General features: G+C 35.7%; 1 protein-coding gene across 3 annotated transcripts in view; it reads left to right on the forward strand.

Moving 5' to 3' along the window:
• CYLD (CYLD lysine 63 deubiquitinase) overlaps window positions 1–22160 on the forward strand; it is a 54826-nt gene that overhangs the window by 809 nt on the left and 31857 nt on the right. For all 3 annotated transcript variants that reach the window (XM_054452981.2, XM_054452982.2, XM_054452983.2), the window contains exons 3-5: window positions 6718–7344; window positions 8747–9049; window positions 11413–11518. In XM_054452981.2, the coding sequence (XP_054308956.1) occupies window positions 6841–7344; window positions 8747–9049; window positions 11413–11518 (913 nt within the window). In that variant the 5' untranslated portion in view covers window positions 6718–6840. The remainder of the gene's footprint in view (window positions 1–6717; window positions 7345–8746; window positions 9050–11412; window positions 11519–22160) is intronic.

Raw genomic sequence — 22160 nt, forward strand, 5'->3', positions numbered from 1 at the left:
GTATTCTTTCTTTATGTTTTTCTTTCATGTTAACAATCGAGGGGGGTGGGGGGCGAATGGGGGGCGGGGTGAAGTCATGAAATCTTCAGGAAGATGGTGTTGAGTTTGGTACTCAGCTGGGTCAGCTGCCGGTTATTCATGTACTTGGCATCGTTTCTCTTCCACCCCTTGGCATTTGAATGTTTTAGGATAGTTGTCATCTTCCAGCCACCAAGCCTGTGGCCTTGCAATCTCCCAGCCCCCATCATCCCTGCCACCTTCTTCTCCTCAATTTTTCCTGGAAAGTTTTATCCTTAGCTCAGCTAAGGAGCATGCCTACCTTGCTTTTGAGTTCGGGCTAATTAGGGATCTTAATAAGATTGTTCATTTTGCAATCATTGGCTCTCAGAGAAGCACCCAGGCCTTGAGAGGGTGTTCATTTGATTGTTGGCTTTCTACACACCCCCTCATGCCCCAAGTAGACTGAATGGCCTTAAGAATTTAGCCTCCCATTCCCCACTGAGCAGTAGGTGGATTTGAACTAGAACAGTATTAGGAGAAAATGATTTGCTAGAAATTCTTATTGAAGTAACACCCAGAACATTCTCTAATATTCTGCTGCAAAATTGTATAGTATTCTTGCAAATAAACCTTCCTCTGGGTGGTAACTTTTGTGAGAAGCAGATAAGGCTTGTTATATAAAGCACAACTAACATTAAGCAGCAATGATTTTTATGGTCTGGCACACCTAAACTGTGGTTTTGTTTGATTTAAGGAAGTTTCCAACACAAGGAGAGAGAAAGGAATAGTTATGTTGTTTGTCAAACTATTAGTATTTTGTTCCTGATTTTCACACTATGATTTAAATTAGTTTTTTTTTTCATTGGTTGTACAGAATTTATAAGCATCATACATGCTAGTGAGGCTCTAGGAAGCTAGTATCAAACCTCAAAACAACTTGGTTTCGTAATTGTGAAATTTTCCGTATTTGTTGCTTCTTATATGTATAACAATGAAGTGGTTTAGTATGATTTCATTTTATCCAGAGAATTAGTGAAGTTTTAGGCAAAATTCATGAAATACTCCCAATTCCTGAGTCTTTTTCTTTTCTCTTTCTCTTGGTTTAATCCCTTAAACAGGAGGAGGAAATGCAATTTTGTTTTCACTGTTACCACTTGAGTCTTTCATTCATTTCTCTGTATTCAGCACCTAGCATATGCCAGACTCTCGTGTGGGCACTGGATAATATAAAAATGAAGGACTTGGGGAATTCACAGTTTGGCAGTGGAGTGGCTAGGTTTAACACTAGAGAGGCAGCAGTATTCCTTGTTCCAGTGGGAATATGCAGATGTGAGAGGCTCTTCTTTTCTTTTTTTTTTAACCTTATAAATCCCACTTATATTAGGGACTGTGTACTTGTGACACAAATTAGTCATTGAGGAAAATTAAAACGGATTCAGTCTTTTTTCTGGCCACGGAATCTCTGTATCTGTATTCTTTAGCTGTTTAGAAATATATCAACTTCGTCTTTTAGTGAGAGATGTTCCTTTTTAAAAGGATAATCATTCTAGCTATCCAGAAGCTTTTGGAAAAAGGCCCACATGTCTTCTTTCTTTGGTGTTCAGGCTGACCTTCCTACCTCTTTGCCATTTATAATTAGGGGCAGAATTAAGTATTGTAATTTTTATTCTAATTTAGATAGCTTCATGTGGTTTTTAGAACAAGCAGGATGTCTTAGGAGATGCAAAAAGCTCTTGAATTGGATCTTTCTTTGTGAGATCATTATGAACAATATAACCTGATAACTTGAGAATCAGAAAAACACTGCATCTTCTGGATAGGTTAACCATTGTTAGTTTTCTGTAGCTACTGATGTTCATTTGTACTATATGTTGCCTTTCAGAATGTGGTAATTGTAATCTTTAACATTTTCATGTAAAATGTATTTCCTGATCATCTTTCCATTGTCTTCATGGAAAATTGATAAATATTTGTGCCTTCCAACCCTCGTCTTGGTTTAATGACTTTATATTAATACAAGTAAGCTCTCCTTTACTCAGAATCCAGACCATCAACAAGCTCAGATAACCAGAAATGTTTTCAAATCTATGTGAACCTGAACTGTTCTTCTTCGTCAGTGTCCTCAAAGGAAAGGCCTTCTGTTCAACATGGCTTTAGGGTTAAACATATTATTGTGTTTCAACTCGTTGGTAATTTTCATTCAGTATTTATTACCAAGATATTCATAATAACACAGTTATCCAGCCTGAAGTAAGATAGTATTTAGATGAGTCATTTGTGATATTCTCACTCAAAGTGATTCAACCTGCAAAATAATAAGAGAATACAAGTGAAAATTTCTCCCTTCACACTGACCCCTCACCCCCACCTGCCCTACAGTGACTTTGAATTTAGCTGTGCTTCTTTTTCCTTCAGTTGTCTTACTGTTCTCTAGGCCTTTACTTAAAGGCAGAAGCTGAGTGAATGTGGATTGATGTTGGGTTTTTTTTTTGTGTGTGTTCTTTCTTTCCTCTTTTTTTTTTTTTTTTTGAGACCAGGTCTTGCTCTGTCACCCAGGCTGGAGTGCAGTGGCGTGATCATAGCTCTCTTCAGCCTGGACCTCCTGGGCTCTAGCAATCTTCCCATCTTCCAGAGTAGCTGGGACCCTGAGTGACTGGGCCCACAGGCAGACACCACCACACCCAGCTAATTTTCTTTTCTTCCTTTTGGGACAGGCTCTCATTCTGTCACCCAGGCAGGAGTGCAGTAGCGCTATCACAGCTCACTAAAGCCTTGAACTCCAGGGCTTAGGGGATCCTCCCACTTCAGCCTCGAAAGTGCTGGGATTACAGGAGTGAGCCACTGTGCCTAGCCTAGACGATGTAGTTTTCAGTATCTAACTCTGTACTGAAAGTGTAAAAAATACCAAACTAACAAACCAACCTTCTTGATGATAGATAACTCATTTACAATGTGATTTAGATCTTTCCCTTCATATTGTGTTGAGTCAGTTTTTACTGCTTGGGGTACCTAAGACTTTAACTATTTAACTACTATGCACATCCCAGTGAAAGTAGACTGTTGGTGTTACATTCACTTCTACAGTGGGGAGAAATGTATGTTAGCATATTTTTATTGTAATACTGGTATTTTGAGTACATAAAATAAATATATATGTATATATATATTATGGAGTGTGTATATATGTGAGAGAGTGTGTGACAGGGTCTTGCTTTTTCACCCAGGCTGAAGTGCAGTGGCGTGATCATGGCTCACTGCAGTCCCTCCCTCCAGGGCTCAAGCCATCCTCCCACCTCAGCCTCACAAGTAGCTGGGACTACAGGCACATGCCATCACACCTGGCTAACTTTTGTACTTTTTGTAGAAATGAGGTTTCACTATGTTGCACAGGCTGGTCTCAAACTCCTGGGCTCAAGCTGTCTACTCACCTTGGCTTCCCAAAGTGTTGGAATTACATGCATGAGTCACTGTGCCTGGCTGAGAATATTAATGATCCATTCAGTTGATTGCCTTGTATATCTCTAGACTCGAGCCGTTAAGTTTCCCATTCAACTTTCTCTATCAGTTGCAGTGAAGAGAATCAATTTTTAATAAGAGAGTTTCAAACTTGTTCTTAGTGTATTCTTTCTGAAAGAGGAAAGGCTGTATCCTTTATTTTTGGATAATGCTTTTGAAATATTTGATAACTTGTGCTTGACTATTCTAGTTGTCTAACACGACCCATCCTGTTGCTAAGTCTAAGCTCATTTCCACTTGTGCTAATGAAAGTTAGGAAAAAAGTTACCACTCCTTGTAGAGTTCACTTTAAAATATGGTACTTGAAAGCTATAGTTTATTACCCTAAAACATTTTTATAAACCTAGCAGTTATATCAATTTTTACTGTGGATTCTCTTCCTTAAATTATTTCAGAAAGCAAGCTTATAATCAAATTTATTTAACATAATGTTCTAATGCACATATAGTAATTTAGTCTTAATACATTATTAGTATTAATGATTTTTATTTTAAATTGTGGCATGAACGGTTAAGCTACAGGACCAATAGAGTAGGAGCTGTTGGTATAAAGCAATTGTTAAGATTCAAGGAAGTTTCTGATGGTAATATTTGAAGACATTATTCTTAGGAATTTTAAAAAAGAATTTCTTTTCAAAATAGAATTGCTTTACCTTTTTCAAAAAAATTTTGGCCCTAAAAATCGAAATACATTTTAAAGAGAACCAAAACAACAGCTCATTTTTTTGAAAGTTGCTTTTTGACTGTCTTAACCTTCTGCGAGTGACCAGAATCTCTATTCAATAAAGCCTATGTGCCCTTTGCTCCTAAAGACTCTTTCAGAATGTATGCATTCCTCTTTTCATGATTGTTGCTTTGTTTTTTCAAACACACAAACATATTTCACTACCTGGTTTCTCAGAACTGATTTGAAGCGGTAAGTTGGAAAGGAACAAGGCCGTAAAAGGAGTCAAATGCATACAGCAGGAAACCACAGAAAATGGCTGATTGCAAGGGAAAACTCTAGACAGTAGATCTGTAGAAAGCATTCGCGACCTCAGGAAGCATAAGATACAGCCTTTTAACAAAATAACAGCCTTGCAGATCAAGAGTTATGCAAAATAATTTACAGTCATAATGATACATCAATGATCAAGAAAAAAATAAGGACATTTTCTTGTGGAAAGTGTTGACATGTTAAAAGCATTTTGGTCAAAAAGAACCAACACTTCAGTTTGGTCCTTTAAAGGAATAGAACCAAATTGAGGGGTTGGATAGCTGTTTGGGCAGCCCTTATAAGGAGTTTTGTTTATATCGTGTCAAGATAGAGGTTTCCACAGGTGTCTTATATAAGTGGCAAATATAAATTGATCCCATTCTTGCTGAAGTAGACAGTGCCCTCAAGTGGAATTAAAACAAACACACCACAAAAAAGAAGAAAAAAAGAGAACCACTTCATGCTACCTCTGCTTTTACCCTCACTGAGTGTTACACAGATATTTCAGTCAGTCATGTTGGTTTGAAGGAGGTGCCTAACCTGTATCTTGTCTTGGCTAAACCACATGTCTCATGCTGGCTTGTAGAGGGAGAGACTTTTAGAAATGTTACCATTATGGAATACTTCATTATCTAGCAGTGCTTTCTGAAAGAAGTGTTCCGCTGTGTATAGATTTACCAAGTTGTTTGATCATTAAGTGATTAAATCTAAAATTTGGTTCTTTAGTTTTAGGAGTATTTATTTTTTAATTGCTAGAATAAAATAAATATGATAGTGCTATCAATTGCAGCCATTACCCAGAATAATGGAAATGGATACCTCTATCTCAAGGAAGGATGAAATGAAAGTACTGTCTTTGGAAACCAGATAGCCACATTCTTATGACAGGGATACCTAGGAACTATTGTTTTCAGCAGGAAATTAATTAAAATAATGAAGTAAAGTCTCAGTTTGAATTAATGAAATTGTGTAGTTTTTTAACCATTAGTTAAAATAGGTTTGAGAATGAGGCTACTTCATTGGAAAGATTATTATTCTTGCAAAAATTTTAAATGAGGACCAGGTGCAGTTGCTCATGCCTTAATCCTAGAACCTTGGAAGGCCAAGGTGGGAGGATCACTTGAGCCCAGGAGTTTGAAACTGCAGTGAGCTATGATTGCACCAGTGTACCCAAGCCTGGGTGACAGAGTGAGACCCTGTCTCAAAAATAAATAAATAAAAAAAAGAAAAGAAAATTTGAAAAAGAAATAATAGAAAGAAATTATAATGCAGTTATATCATGATATTCCCTTGCTATGTAGTACAAGTTTTGATGCTACAAAATTGTTAACATATTTTTAATATAGTCATATTATAATATCTGATATTTGCAATTTGAGAAATCAGATAACTATGATTAATGTGATGAACACTGCCCATCTTCAGATAAAATATATGAAATGAAGTTGAGTCAGAGGTAAAATGTCCCATTATCACAATATGGCCATATCATAGCTATCATTTATAGGCATGAGCCACACAGCTCAGCCCCAAATGCTACTTTTAAAAGTTTATTAGTGTCAGAATATGGGACAGTCCTGGTGGCTTACGACTGTAATCCCAGTGCGTTGGGAGGCCAAGACAGGAGGATTGTTTGAGCACAGGAGTTCAAGACCAGCTTAGGCAACATAGTGAGACCCTGTCTCTACAAAAAATAGAAAGCTTAGCTGTGTGTGGTGATACACGCCTATAATACCAGTTACTCGGGAGGCTGAGGTAGGAGGATCACTTGAGCCTGGAAGGTCGTGGCCACAGTGAACCGTGATTGTGCCACTGCAGTCCAGCATGGGCAACAAGAGTGAGACCCTGCCTCAAAACAAATAAATAAAAATAAATTTTAAAAAGTTAGAATATGTATATAAGTGTAATCTTTAAAAGTTTTTACTAGAATCTGATTTTATAAATTTCAGTGTCTTGGAAGCAAACATTATTGTGTTGTCTTTGAAAGTACTTTACAATTGGATTTCATTAGTTAAATATGCACAGTTACAGTAGATAAAAGTAATATACTGTATGTCTTTTAGCCCTTTTAGATATTTTTTGAAGATATTTCATTTGTGTGTATGTGTTTACTGGTCAAATGAAAATTTTAAAAGTCTTCAGTCTTAATTTTCAGTCATGTAGAATGAAGTCTAAAGTTTATTTTTGCTTTTTCACTAGGCATTTTGATTTCCTTTCTTTTTACAGCATGGACACCACGTTGCTGAAAACATGCTTTGGGACTGTCACTGAATTTATCTTTTGCGGTTTTATGACAAAGTTATTAGTAGTTTCCTTTTTTTGAATTAGTATTTTGAAGTTAATATCACAATGAGTTCAGGCTTATGGAGCCAAGACAAAGTTACTTCACCCTACTGGGAAGAGCGGGTTTTTTATTTGCTTCTTCAAGAATGCAGCGTTACAGACAAACAAACACAAAAGCTCCTTAAAGTACCGAAGGGAAGTATAGGACAGTATATTCAAGATCGTTCTGTGGGGCATTCAAGGATTCCTTCTGCAAAAGGCAAGAAAAATCAGATTGGATTAAAAATTCTAGAGCAACCTCATGCAGTTCTCTTTGTTGATGAAAAGGATGTTGTAGAGATAAATGAAAAGTTCACAGAGTTACTTTTGGCAATCACCAATTGTGAGGAGAGGTTCAGCCTGTTTAAAAACAGAAACAGACTAAGTAAAGGCCTCCAAATAGACGTGGGCTGTCCTGTGAAAGTACAGCTGAGATCTGGGGAAGAAAAATTTCCTGGAGTTGTACGCTTCAGAGGACCCCTGTTAGCAGAGAGGACAGTCTCCGGAATATTCTTTGGAGTTGAATTGCTGGTAAGTTTGATAAACCACTTTAGTAGTGTGTTTGTTTGTGTTCATGTGTCTATGTGTATTTGTATGCACATACGTATTTTTCTCATTTAAATACGAAATAAATTTTCCCAAGAGTCTTCCGTAATTTTTAATATTCATCATCCTTGCTGATGAATCCATGTTATGGTTGAATCCATAATCCAAAACTTGCTTATAGTTGTCACTGATAATATGTGTGAAAATCACCTTGGAGTTTATTTCTGTTGGAAAGAGACCAAAGAACTCTGTGATATGTTTCCAAGCTTAATATTCATTCTTGAGAACTTAAATGTCAATTATATTTTGACATTCTTGCAAATAGAATTTTATGCCTTCTTTGCTTCTTGATTTAATGTTTTTGTTTACTTTTTAATGATGAATTGCGAAGATGTAAAGATGATGTCGAAACTTTTAAAAAACTATGTACTATGATAGGAACACACAAAGAGATTCACCTGGTTATTGCAGACATATATATTTTAGAAATTTTAACATTGCCTATATTAAACATGAATGCTACCAGTTGTAAATAGTTACATCAAAAATTGTTAATTACCTTGCGTTATCATCTATAGGTTTCTTAGTTCTTCTTAATGTATGTTATTAAATAACAATTTAGATATAAGATTTTTGAAAAAAAGTTGCAGAAATTTAAACTTGCTTATAATTGTCCCTGATAATATATGTGAAAATCCTTAGAATTTATTTCTACCGGAAGGAGACCCAAGAATGCTGTGATATGTTTCCAAACTTAATATTCATTCACAAGAACTGAACTGCCAATTACATTTTGACACTCTTGCCAATAGAATTGCATGTCTTCTTTGCTTCTTGATTTAATTTTTTTTAAAAGCAGTGATTGTAAACAATTAGGAATTTGAATCCCAGTTAAGCCATTTACTAGCTGGGTTGCCAGGTTACTTAACAAAGCTACTTAACTTCTCTAATTCTGCATCCTTACCTGTACAATGGTGTTAATAGTACATGACTTGTAGTGTTTTTGTGGTACATTGATACAGGATTTAAGCACAGTGACTGACAATAAGTGCTTAATGAATGGAGCTAACATTACTGCTATTTTAAAGTAACATTTTCTTTTTATAACCAAATTAATGTTAGAATCACAACGTGGAATTCAGCCTAGCTTTCTCATGATAGAGTTATGAATTGAAATTATCAGATAATATTATTTCAGCATCAGATACAACTTCTTTTTTTTTAAACACTCTAAATCCAACAGAAACTGCTAATAATTATATTTCTTATTATATGTATCATTTAGAATTTTTCCAGAGTGATTTTCCTGAAATCCCTAGAGTGAACCCCTTTTCCTATGGATCGTCTTTCTATATCTATTTCTTTCCCTTCTCTCTTAAAAAACTAGGAAGAAGGTCGTGGCCAAGGTTTCACTGACGGGGTGTACCAAGGGAAACAGCTTTTTCAGTGTGATGAAGATTGTGGCGTGTTTGTTGCATTGGACAAGCTAGAACTCATAGAAGACGATGACACTGCATTGGAAAGTGATTATGCAGGTCCTGGGGACACAATGCAGGTCGAACTTCCTCCTTTGGAAATAAACTCCAGAGTTTCTTTGAAGGTTGGAGAAACAATAGAATCTGGAACAGTTATATTCTGTGATGTTTTGCCAGGAAAAGAAAGCTTAGGATATTTTGTTGGTGTGGACATGGTAAGAAAATTTTGGATTAAATATCTTTGTGATATATATATTAGTTTATATATATATGTGTATATATATAAACATATATATATACACACATATTATGTATAGTTTATATATATATGTATTAGTTTTGGGACCAATTTACTTGCAAATTGAACACTTTGAATATTTAACGTGATCTAATTTGGAGTACTTTAAAGAACATGTTCTAGTTTATCTTTGGTAAAGGAGCATTGAAATAGAATGGGGTCTAGATACAGATTACATTTACTTTTTTTTTTTTCCCATTTGAATAAACTAGAATAATGTTCTCTATCTTTAAATTTGCCTTATTGTAGCTGACCAGTAGACAAAACAAAACAAGACAAAACACAATTATATTACTTGAAGTCCTATTTTTCTTTATTTTGAAACAGTTTTTGGGGTAATCTATTTTTTTGTGATATTCTACACAATTTAATGGCTGAACTGATATTAATAATTAGTATAAAAATCATAGAAAATACCTGAGTAGAGGAAAACCACATTGATTCTGAGGAATAGACAATTAGAATATCTCATAGGATTTCATTCATTTTAAAAACCTTTTTTAATTGTGGTAAAATATACATAACAAACTTTATCATTTAAGCATTTTTAAGTGTTCATACAGTGGCATTAAGTGTATTCACATTGTTGTACTGTCACCTATTCATTTCCAGAACTTTTTCATCATCCCAAACTGAAACTCTGTGCCTGTTTAACAGTAACTGCCCACTTTCCCCAACCTCTGCTAACCACAGTTTCTTCTGATTTCTGTATCTGAATTTGCCTGTTCTAGGCTCCTCATAAGAGTGGAGTCATACCACATTTGACCTTTTGTTTGTGTCACTTATTTTTAATGTTTCCTTACAATCATACTTGTTAATAATGGATCCATTCCAGTGTGGCTGATTGAATTATACCTGTGGCATTGAGAGAATGAGAAGAGAAAGGCTGAGACCATTTTTATCATATATTGAACATATGGGCAAGACTTTGTTATGTATAAAGAAGGAAATTCATATGGAATTACTGAACACTAGAATGAGTTAGGAGGCGATGTGAGTAGTAATCTCTTATACTCACAATGGGGATGCTTTTAGTCATCATTTTTATCTATTCAGGTATACTTTTTGGTTGGTAAGGTAATGTTCTAGTGTAATGTTTCCTGTGCTTGAAAATTCCAGGAAATTCTATTTGATACTCATTGGTTAGTTAGAAAACAAACATTTACTCTTAACATGTGAAAAGTTAGAACCAGAGTAAAACATGCATGCCCCTCAGGATAGCTGACAATAAAGCACTCCTTTTAACCAATATTCTTTAAATAGTAATTCAGTCTTTATTTCAAGGAGAATTGTGGCCTGCATGGAGGGAAGATTGGAGAAAGAGGGCCACTGGTCATTGGGGTTGGTCTCCCCTTGCATCAGGTTCTTTACCTTGGGCCTCAAACTTGGCAGAAGCTGTTTAGGGTTTAGGCCTTGCCTTTTTCAGATGGCGGTCTGGGGTCAGCTTGTCTACCTGGGGCAAGCTGCCTAGAGATTTGCCCTGCCAGCTTCTCTCCCTGCCTCCGTCTGTCCCATAGCTGACTTGTGCAGATGTTCATTCCAAACACTTCTATTATAGTCCTGGAGAGGAAAGTTCTGGCAAATGCTAGAACTTCTTTCTTTATCTCCTTTTCCTTCTATTCATCCTTTATTTCCAGGGACATTTTAGCATGCCATGCACATTGGTGCCCAGGGCAGTTGTCTGACTGGCCCGTCTACTGATGTAGTTCCCTGTACAGCACAGTGCTAGTTGGCACTATATTAGAATATGAAATAATTAAATATAAACATCTCCATCTTGGAGGAGATTCCTATATGCCCATAAAATGACAAAAGAATAATTAGAAAATAGACTTTTTATGTACAGAAAGGCATACAGAAGTTCAGATGGACTATTTAAATGCTCAGGGAATATGAAGAACTTAGGGCTAATTAGAGGCAGGTTTCTGGGTGAAATAATATTGTCTTTTTAAACCTCAAATGGGTGTTATCCTACAGATTCGTATTTATCGTTCAGTAAAGTATGAAAAACACTTTCAATTCTTTGCTTATCTGGGGGTTTACTATAACTTGGTTATTCTTGAATCTCATTTCCCTAAAGAAAAAAATGAACAAACAAATGAAAAAAGCAAGCCTTATTACTATGGCAACTATTCCTAATGTATTCTTTCTTTCTTTTAGGTAAAATTGTTAACATTGTTACCAATGTAAAATATTTTGGAGGATTCTTTATGGAAAATACAGACTTTCACATTTACATTTCATTGAGGAGGATTTTAATGTTTATTATTTAATTTCTAGGATAACCCTATTGGCAACTGGGATGGAAGATTCGATGGAGTGCAGCTTTGTAGTTTTGCGTGTGTTGAAAGTACAATTCTATTGCACATCAATGATATCATCCCAGGTATGTTTTCTTTGTTTTATACAGTTATAAGGCAAACTTTTTTTTTTAAATTTTTAATTTTTTTATTTCAATAAGTTTTGGGGGAACAGGTGGTGTTTGGTTACATGAATAAGTTCTTTCGTGGTGATTTCTGAGATTTTGGTGCACCCATCACCCGAGAAGTGTACTCCATACCCAATGTGTAGTCTTTTACCCCTTGCCACCCCCCATTCTTTCCCCCTGAGTCCCCAAAGTCCAATGTATTATTCTTACACGTTTGCATCCTCATAGCTTAGCTCCTACATGTAAGTGAGAACATACAGTGTTTGGCTTTCCATTCCTGAGTTATTATACTTCACTTAGAATAATAGCCTCCAATTCCATCCAGGTTGCTGCAAATGCCATTATTTCATTCCTTTTTATGGCTGAGTAGTATTCCATGGTGTGTGTGTGTGTGTGTGTGTGTGTGTATATATATATATATATATGCTACATTTTCTTTATCGACTCGTTCATTGATGGGCATTTGGGCTGGTTCCATATTTTTGCAATCGCAAATTGTGCTGCTGTAAACGTGCATGTGCAAGTATCTTTTTCCTATAATGACTTTTTTCCTCTGGGTAGATTCCTAGTAGTGGGATTGCTGGATCAAACGCTAGAGCTACTTTTATCTTTAAGGAATCTCCACACTGTTTTCCACAGTGGTTGTACTAGTTTATGTTTCCACCAACAGTGTAAAAGTGTTCCCTTTTCACCACATCCATGCCAACATCTATTCTTTTTTGATTTTTTGATTATGGCCGTTCCTGCAGGAGTGAGGTGGTATCACATTGTGGTTTTGATTTGCATTTCCCTGATAATTGATGATGCTGAGCATTTTCCCATATGCTTGTTGGCTATTTGTATATCTTCTTTTGATAATTGTCTAAAAGTGGGCTAATGTCCTTAGCCCATTTTTTGATGGGATTGTTTTTTTCTTGCTGATTTGTTTGAGTTCTTTGTAGATTCTATATATTAGTTCTTTGTAGGATGTATAGATTGTGAAGATTTTCTCCCACTCTACTGATTGTTTCTTTTGCTGTGCAGAAGCCTTTTAGTTTAATTAAGTCTCATCTATTTATCATTTTTGTTGCATTTGCTTTCGGGTTCTTGGTTATAAAGTCTTTGCCTAAGCCAATGTCTAGAAGGATTTTTCCAATGTTATCCTCTAGAATCTTTATGGTTTCAGGTCTTAGATTTAAGTCTTTGATCCCTCTATATAAGGCAAACTTTCTAATATATATTTTGAGAAAGTAAATGTAAGCTTCAAGATATATTTTTAGAACTTGACTTTTATATTATGGAATTGTTATTAAATAGGATATCCTTTACCCTCAAATGAAAATAATTAAGATTTTTGTTTCCAGAAGTATATGAGTATAAGGGTGGCATTAATATGTTTTCATTCACTTTTTCATCACCTGTCCATTCTTAGTGGGGGAAAAAACCCTTCCTGTTAATTAGAAGGATCAGAAAATGTAATAAACTGCTACCTGAGTGAGAGCTTGGTTTAAACTAGAAGGCTTTACACAGACATTGGTCATCTAATCTAATCTAATGTACTGTGGAGAAGATTCTTGCTGGATGACCTATGAGATCCCTTTTAGTTTTGAGAAGGTGTGATTGATCAGGGATCAGGACTCTAGTCAGAAATAGATTGCTCAACTTTACATTTAGAAGAAAAATCAAGCAATCTTTTATTTTGCCATAAACAAGTAGCACCTAGTGTCTGCTGTCAGGTAGTTGACAATTTCTGTTGATAACAGCATCAACAGTTTCATTCCCCTGCTGTTAGTGGAACTCTCTGTGATACAGGCTAGTGCAATAAAGCCAACAGTGGCAGTCAGAGATGGTGATTCTCATTGAGCATTATGCAACTCTGATTAAAATGTCAGAAGGCCTGCAGGCAGACTGTAGCCAGGAATGTACCAGGCCCTGAGTTAGATGACTTAATACTTTTTTACATTCTTAACAAACTTATAATGTAGGTCTTTAATGATCCCCATTTTGCTGATAAAAAGCTGGTGCTCGGATGGACAACCATTACCAAAATCAAAGTAGATAGCAGAGCCAGAATTTAAATCCACACCTGTCTGATTAGAAAGCTGTGCTCTTTTCAGTACCTCCCCACCCCAAATCCTATCTGTATATTTAGGATGTGAAGACCTGCATAGAAAACCATACTTCTCAGTCTCACATGTATACTTGGGAATATTGTTTCCATGGAGATATATTTTGTCTCTAATTCTATAAAAGCTGAATTTTACTATAGCAAGGATCACAATTGAATAAGCAAACTGAATTGTTTTTTTTTTTCAGGTCATTTCAGGTCCTCAGTTTCTTTTGTTGTAAAAATGAAAGGGCTAATACTAGATGATTCTTAAGGTTCCTTTTAGCCTGCACTGTTTGCGCTTCCTGTTTTCCTGTTGCTGAGGCAAGTAATCAATGCTTCTTTTTCAAGTTAGGGCATGCTTTCTGCTTTGGTTTTTAGCTTTACAGCAACAGCACATTAATTTAGTTGGAGGTATAGGATTCAAATGATAGCTTTATTTCAATTTTACTTCGTCAAAGTGTAACATACTTTGCTTTACTTGATGTTTGTAAAATCAATTTTTAATTTATTGCAAATTGAATTCCTAGCTATTTTTCATTTTGCTTCCCTTTGGGAACAAATGATTTACATTCAGGAAAAAGCATATATGTGCTTGATATTTTACTTGGCAAAATTTAATTTAGTTTTTCATGATTTTTTTTTTTTTTTTTTTTTTTTTTGAGACGGAGTCTCGTTCTGTCGCCCAGGCTGGAGTGCAGTGGCGTGGTCTCTGCTCACTGCAACCTCCGCCTCCTGGGTCCATGCCATTCTCCTGCCTCAGCCTCCCGAGTAGCTGGGACCACAGGTGCCCGCCACCACACCCGGCTAATTTTTTGTATCTTTAGTAGAGATGGGGTTTCACCATGTTAGCCAGGATGGTCTTGATCTCCTGACCTCATGATCCACCCGCCTTGGCCTCCCAAAGTGCTGGGATTACAGGCGTGAGCCACCGCGCCCAGCCTAGTTTTTGACGATTGTTAATGGAGATAATACAATTTATTTTATGAATTAAAGTACTTTTAAATATTATAATAAATGCTTATGGTTTACAAAACAGTTTAATAAAAGGCCATTCCTTCATTCAGATATTATTAAGCCCTTACCTAGATGTTGGGGATATAGTGGGAAGCAAAACTGGTAAAAATTATTCTCTTGTGGAGTTTTCATTCTAGTGAGTGGAGACAGACAGTAAATATGTAATGTGTATGATCAATTACATGATAATAAGATGAAAAATGATAAACACGGTGAGGAGGAAGGGAGCACTGGGTTGTAGGGCGGGATTTTTCAATTTCATATAGGGTAGTTCTGATGAACCTTCTAATAAGGTGACATTTGAGCTCTTGACATGAAGGAAGTTTGGGAGAGAACATGTGGATTCCGAGGGAGAGCCCAAGGCCGCAGCCAGCGTGGCCAGTTGGAGCAACGTGAAGAGTTGACTGTGGCTGCAGCAGATGGAGTGAGGGGGAAAGTTGTAGGAGCCGCAGTGGGAGCTGGAACAGGTAGTGCTAAGTGGGCTGTTGTGTGGATTCTTGGCTTTCATAGTGACAGAGGTGGGGAGCTATAGGTGGGTTTTGAACAAAGGACAATTCACCCTAATTTGCATTTTTAAATGATCTCTCCGGCTACCTGTTAAGAATAAACTAGACAGAGGACAGAAACAGGGAGACCAGGAAGGAGACTGTTGTAGTTATCCACGTGAGAGACGGTGGTGGCTGGGATTGGGGTGGTATGAAGAGGATGGTAAGTGAAGGATTTGGATATAATGTAAAGATCCCATCAGGATTTGCAGATGGGTTGGGTGTGAGGTTTGAGAGAGAGAACAGAATCAAGGATGATTCCAAGGTTTGGACTGAGCAATTGGTAGGCTGGAGAGGCAATTTACCCAGGTGGGAAAGACAACAGGAAGAGCATGCGTCGGGGAGTGGGAGTTGGAAGTCAGGATCTTGGTTTTGATCATGTTAAAATTGAGTTAGCTATTAAACAATTTCCTTTGAATGTTTATGTTAATATTATATGAATTCATGTTTAATCCTTAAAAAATGGGCAATGTGCTCATCATTTTCATATTTGAGAAACTTTTGGCCGGGTGCAGTGGCTTATTCTTGTAATCCCAGCACTTTGGGAGGCCGAAGTGGGCAGATCAAGTGAGGTCAGGAGTTCGAGACCAGCTTGGCCAACATGGCGAACCCCCCCGTCTCTACTAAAAATAAAAAAATTAGCCAGGAGTGGTGGCGGGCACCTGTAGTCCCAGCTACTCAAGAGGCTAAGGCAGGAGAATCGCTTGAACCTGGGAGGTGGAGGTTGCAGTGAGCTGAGATTGTGCCATTGCACTCCAGCCTGGGTGACAGAGCGAGACTCCATCTCAAAAAAGAAACTTTTTACTGTAGAATGTATTTGCAAAAGTATATATAAGAACATATATTAAGAATAATAATGAACACTCATGAAACTGACCATCTAGGTTAAGGAACAGAACATTAGAAGTACCTTAAAAACCACCTGCAGTACCTTGTTTTCATTGTAATTGCAATCTCTCCCTAGAGGTGACCACTATTCTGATTTTTTCATTAATTATTTCCTTGCTTTTCATAATTTAATTATATCTCTATAACTAAACAATATACTGTTTAGCCTGCTTTTGAACTTGATGTAGTTAAAATCTTACTGATTTTTAAATTACTTGCATCATTTACTTAAAATGTATTTTGAGATTCTTTTCTGTGGATGAGGGTATTAGTAGTTGGTTCACTCTCACTGCTTCATAGTATATTTCGTCGTGTGACTATCCGACAGTTTGGTGCTCATTGTAATATTAACGGACACTTGGGTTTTAGGTTGTTTCCACCTCCTTTTCAACACTTGGTACTGATTAAAATTTTTGCCAGCCTGATAGCTGAGAAATGGTATCTCAAGGTGGTTTAAAAGTTTGTAGTTCCCTGATTACAAGTAGGATCAAACAGCCTTTTATATGTTTATACAACATTTGTGTCTTCTATTAAACAAGTATTTTTTGCCTGTTTTTCTGTTGAGTTGCTCATTTATTGATTCATGAGTTCTCTAGTTTTAGAATTTTAATAAAACATCTTTTAACGTTTTGTTATGACATTTTAAACAGAAAAACTGAAAATTTTATATTGAGCATCCTTATGCATATCATCTAGATCCTACAATCAACATCTTACTTGCTTTGTATGTATCTGTCCACCTCTCTATTCATGTACTTATCTGTCACGTTTTCTTGTGCATTTCACATTAAGTTGCAGATACCAGTTCACTTCCTCCTAAATACTTCAGTGTGCATCTAATTAACTAGAGATGAGTATTTAGGGTTTTCTTTTTCATTTCAGATAGAAGTCACACATATAATGACATACATATGGATTTATTTGGGTTTTAACTAATATATATATACCCTTGAATTAGAAACCTCTATCAAGTTATTAAAACAATTTTAAGAAGAAATCATTCATATATCTCAAATCAAAATTAAAAAGTACAATAAAATATCTCATTTCCATTTTTATCCCCTCTGCCTCAGTTGCCTGCTTACTCCATCCTTTGTTTCTCACTAGTCACAGTTTTTATGAATTTCTTATATATCTTTCCAGTGTTTCTTTATACAATATAAATATTCTTATTCCCCCTTCCCTTTTAATTCAAGAAGTATACTAGATACATTATTCTGCCGTTTGCTTTATTCTCTTAATTTTATATGTTAGAACTCTTTGTATATTTGCAAACAGAGGTTCTTGTTTTCTATAGTGTATAATTTTCCATTGTATGGAAAAAAATTCCATAATTTATTTAACCAGTTTCCTATCAATGGATATTTGGGTTGTTTCTGACTTTTTGATATTGCACACAATGTTACTGTAACCTGTACATATCTGTTTCCCACATGTGCTAGCATATCTGGAGGATATATTCTCAGAAGTGGAGTTGCTTGATGAAAGGGTGTATGCGTTGGTATTGTTCTGGATATTGTTAATTGCCTTCAGTCGTAGATATAACAATTTATATTCCTGCCAATAGAATACAAGGGTAACTTATAGCTTTCCCATGAGAGTGTGTTATTCACTTTTTTCCAATCTGATAGATAAAAAATATATTTCAGTGTATATAATACATTTGCAAATAGAAATTTGCATTTCTCTGAGTGATGTTGAACAGTTTTGCATATGATTAAGGGCAGTTTTTCTTTCTGTGAACTGTTTGCATCTGTTGCCTATTTTTAAGTTGGGTTAGGTTATTGGTCTTTTTTCTCACTGATTTCTTCACGTGTTAGGGTGGCAAACTCTTTTGTGATGCAAGGTGCAAATATTGCCCACTCTTCCACCCTCATTTGTCATTTGTCTTTTTTTTAAATTGCTTATTTATCTGGTCACCCTCATTTGTTTTTATTGTGGTAAAATATACCTAACAGGATGTACCATTTTAACAATTCTAAGTGTATAATTCAGTGTAAGTATGTTTACAGTTGTGCAGCCATCACCACTATTTCCAGAAACTTTGTTCATTATCCCAAATAGAAACTCTATACTCATGAAGAGATAGCTGCCGGTCCCTCTTTCCCTCTAGCCTCTGCTCATCTCTGTTCTCTGCTCTCTGTCCTTATGACTTTGCCTACTCTGGGTATCTCATATTAGTGGAATCATACATTTGTCCTTTGGATCTGGTGCATTTCACTTAGTGTGATGTTTTTGACTTTGGTGCTTTTTACCATGCAGGATTTATAAAATTTTTATGCTGTTGTATTCTTTTTGTTTTAATAGATTCTGGATTTTGAGTTACTCTAAGGTTATAAAGGAATTTCCCTGTGTTTTCTTCTAGTACTCTGTGGTTTTAGTACATATCTCTATATCTATCTATCTATCTATCTATCTATCTATCTATCTATCTATCTATCTATATCTTTGACCCATTTCTGTTTTATATGGTATATGATGTGAAATATAAATCCAATCTAGTTTTTATTTTTGCCCACAGGTAGAAGATACCCTGTTGTCTTAGTATCATTTATTAAAAAGTCCATCTTTACTGGTTTGAGAGGCCACTTTCATCATACTAAATTTCCATGTATAGTGTGGTATATTTCTGGACTTTCTGTTCTATCTCCCCACATTTCAATACCACATTGTTCTTAATGATTTTTAAAAAATTGTATATATTCATAGGGTACAAGTGTAATTGTGCTACACTGCTGTATTGCATTGTGGTGAGGTCAGGGCCTTCAGCACATCCATTACTGGAGCAATGCACATTGTACCCACCAAGCAACCTCCTATCATCCACCCCCCGCCACCCCAAGTCCCCTTTGTTCACCTTTTCACACTCTGCTTCCATGTGTGATTCTTTATGTGTTTTAATATTATTAACACTAGTCTCCTCTCACTGTTCTTTTGAATTTTCCTGTTCTATACTGTTTTCAAAATAGTTGTCTTCTTGATAGTTTTGCATTTTCACATTTAAGTGTGTTATTCACTTAGATTTGGTTTTGTACAGGATATGAAATATGGGTACAGATATCCAATTTGACCTTCCATGCTTGCTGTGTATAAATCAAGTTTCCAGATGTATACATGTGGATCTTTCTGAGCCGTGTTATTTTCCTACACTAAAGCCTGTCCATAGCTTTAGAAGTCTTGGTAGCTGTGAGAGTACATTTCCATTGTTCGTTTTCTTAATGAATGTCTTGGCTATTGTTAGCCTTTGGGCTTCATTGTAAGTTTAACTATCAGCTTCTCAAATACTATAAGAGAGTTCTGTTAGGATTTTGGAATTGCAATTAATCTGTAGAACAATTGGAGGAGAATTGACATTTCTATGACATTAAAACTTCTAATATATGAACATTGTATATCCTTTCATTTAATTTCCTTTTAGTTAAATTCTATAATTTTCTCCATGAAGAGCTTACTTGCATTTTGATGGATTATAAAGCATATTTTCTAACAGTGTCATGCTGATGTAGAAATACAATTGACTTTTTTTTTTAGAAAACAGCTTTACTGAGATCTAGTTTATAATTCACTCAGAGTGTACAAATCAGTGCATTTTAGTGCATTTACAGACATGTGCAATTGTCAAGATAATTTTAGAACATTTTCATCACCTCTAAAAGAAACGCTGCACCCCTTAGTGATCATCTCCCAAACCCTTCATCCTTGTTAGTCCTAAGCAACTACCAGTCTACTTCTGTCTCTGTATATTTGCCTTTTCTGGACATTTCATTTAAATGGAATCACATTATGTGTGGTCTTTTGTGATTTACTTTTATCACTTAGCATAATGTTTTCAAGGTTCCTCCATGTTGTAGCATGTGCCAGAATTTCCTTCCTTCTTAAGGCAGAATAATATTCCATTGTATGGATACATCACATGTTGTTTATTAATCAGTAGATAGATATGTAGGTTTTTTTTTACCTTTTGGCTAAAATGAATAATGCTGCTACAAACATGCATGTACAAGTTGTTGTGTGGACACATGCTTTTGTTTCTCTTGGGTTTATATCTAGGAGTGGAATTGCTGGGTCATATGATAACTCTATGTTTAACCATTTGTGGAACTGCCAGACTATTTCCCAAAGCAGCCACACCATTTTACATTCCTACTAGCAGTGTGTAAGGGTTTTGGTTTCTTCATGTCCTTGTCAATACTTGTTATTATCTGACTTTTTTATTCTAGCCATCCTAGTGGGAATGAAATCAATTTCAATTGACTTTCGTGTGCTGATTTTTCTTACAAACAGTCTTACTAAAATATCTTATTCACAATCTGTGGATTACTTATAAAATATTCAGTCATTATAGTTTGCACATAATAACAGTTTTGCCTCTGCTTCTGAATTCTTTTATTTTAAAAAATGGTTTCTTACTGTCCTAGCTAGGACCTCTAAATACAATATTGAATAGAAGTAGTGATGGAAGGCATCTTGGCCTTTTTTTCTGATCTTAAAGAAAATGCTTTCAACATTTCATAATTAAATGTGATGTTTGCTATAGAGTTTTATTATTGTATCTGTCATTTATCAGGTTAGAGAAGTTACCTACTGTTCCTAGTTTTCTAACAGTTTTATCATGAATTGATGTTGAATTTTATCAACCCCTTTTTCTCTATTGAGATAATCCTATTTTCTTTTAATCTGCTAATTTTCCTATATTGAATCAACCTTACATCCGTGATGTAAACCCAACCTCCTCATGATTCATACTTTGCTTGGTCCAGTTTGCTAGTATTTGCATCCTGTTTTTAAAATCTCTGTTTATAAGAGATATTGGCCTATACTTTTTCCCTCTTAGCTGTCCTTGTCTGGTTTTGGAATCAAAGTCATGCTTGTCTCATAAAGTACCTGGGAAAGGTTTCTTTTATTTTGTTATTTGAAAGAGTTTATGTAAGATTAGAATTACCTATTCCTTGACTATTTGGCAAAGCTTCTTTTTGTGGAAATGTTTAGCTACTGATGAAATATCCTTTAACATCTGTTCGTTTTTGATTGTCTTTTGCAAGTTTTATTTTTTATGAATGTATCTATTTAATTCATTTTCAAAGCTTTGGGCATAATGTTGTTTATAAAAGCCTCTTAATTTTCTGTTCAACCTCAGCAGCATCTGCACTTGTGTTCCTATTTTCATCCAAAATGTTAATTATTTGTGCTTTCTTATATTCTTCACCAATCTTACCAGTGGTTTCTGACTTTCATTTTTTCAAAGGACCAACTTTTGGCTTTCTTAATTCTTTCTAGATATACTTGTTATTGTTTAAAATATGCTATTATTTTTACTGGATAACTAGTGCGTTTTTTAGGTCTAAGCCCGTAGTTCTCAGCCTGGGATGCTTTTGTCTCCTGGGGACATTTGGCAGTGTCTGGAGATTTTTGATTGCCACATCTGAGGTGAAAGTGCTATTGGCCTCTAATGCATGGAGACCAGAGATGCTTCTAAACTTCCTACAGTGCACAGGGCAGCCCTACACAACACAGAATTATCTGGTTCAGAACTTCAGTAGAACTGAGCTTGAGACACTGTGTCCTAAGCAAATTCTAGGAGTTATGCTCATTTTATAATGTTAACTTGCTGGATAGCTATGGGGGAATCACTTGTAAAATAAATTTTCTTTCATTATTTATGTATTCTTGCAGGGATAACCAATTCTGTGCTAATATTGTTTTTCCCAGAGTAACATGGCTAAATGTAGTTTTACTTGTCTTACGAAATCAAATACAGGCATACCTAATTTTATAGTGCTTTTCTTTATTGTGTTTCACAGATATGTGTTTTTTATTAATTGAATGTTTGTGGCAATTCTGCTTTGGGCAAGTCTGTCAATGCCATTTTTCCAATAGCATGTGCACACTTCGTGTCTCTGTGTCACATTTTGGTAATTCCTGCAACATTTCAAACTTTTTCATTATTATTGTATCTGTTATGGTGATCTGTAATCAATGATCTTTGATGTGACTATTGAAATTGTTTTAGGGCACCACAAACCACACCCATATAAGATGGCAAACTCCACTGATAAATGTTGTG

This window comes from Pongo pygmaeus, chromosome 18, assembly GCF_028885625.2.
Source record: "Pongo pygmaeus isolate AG05252 chromosome 18, NHGRI_mPonPyg2-v2.0_pri, whole genome shotgun sequence".
Classification (NCBI taxonomy): Eukaryota; Metazoa; Chordata; class Mammalia; order Primates; family Hominidae; genus Pongo; species Pongo pygmaeus.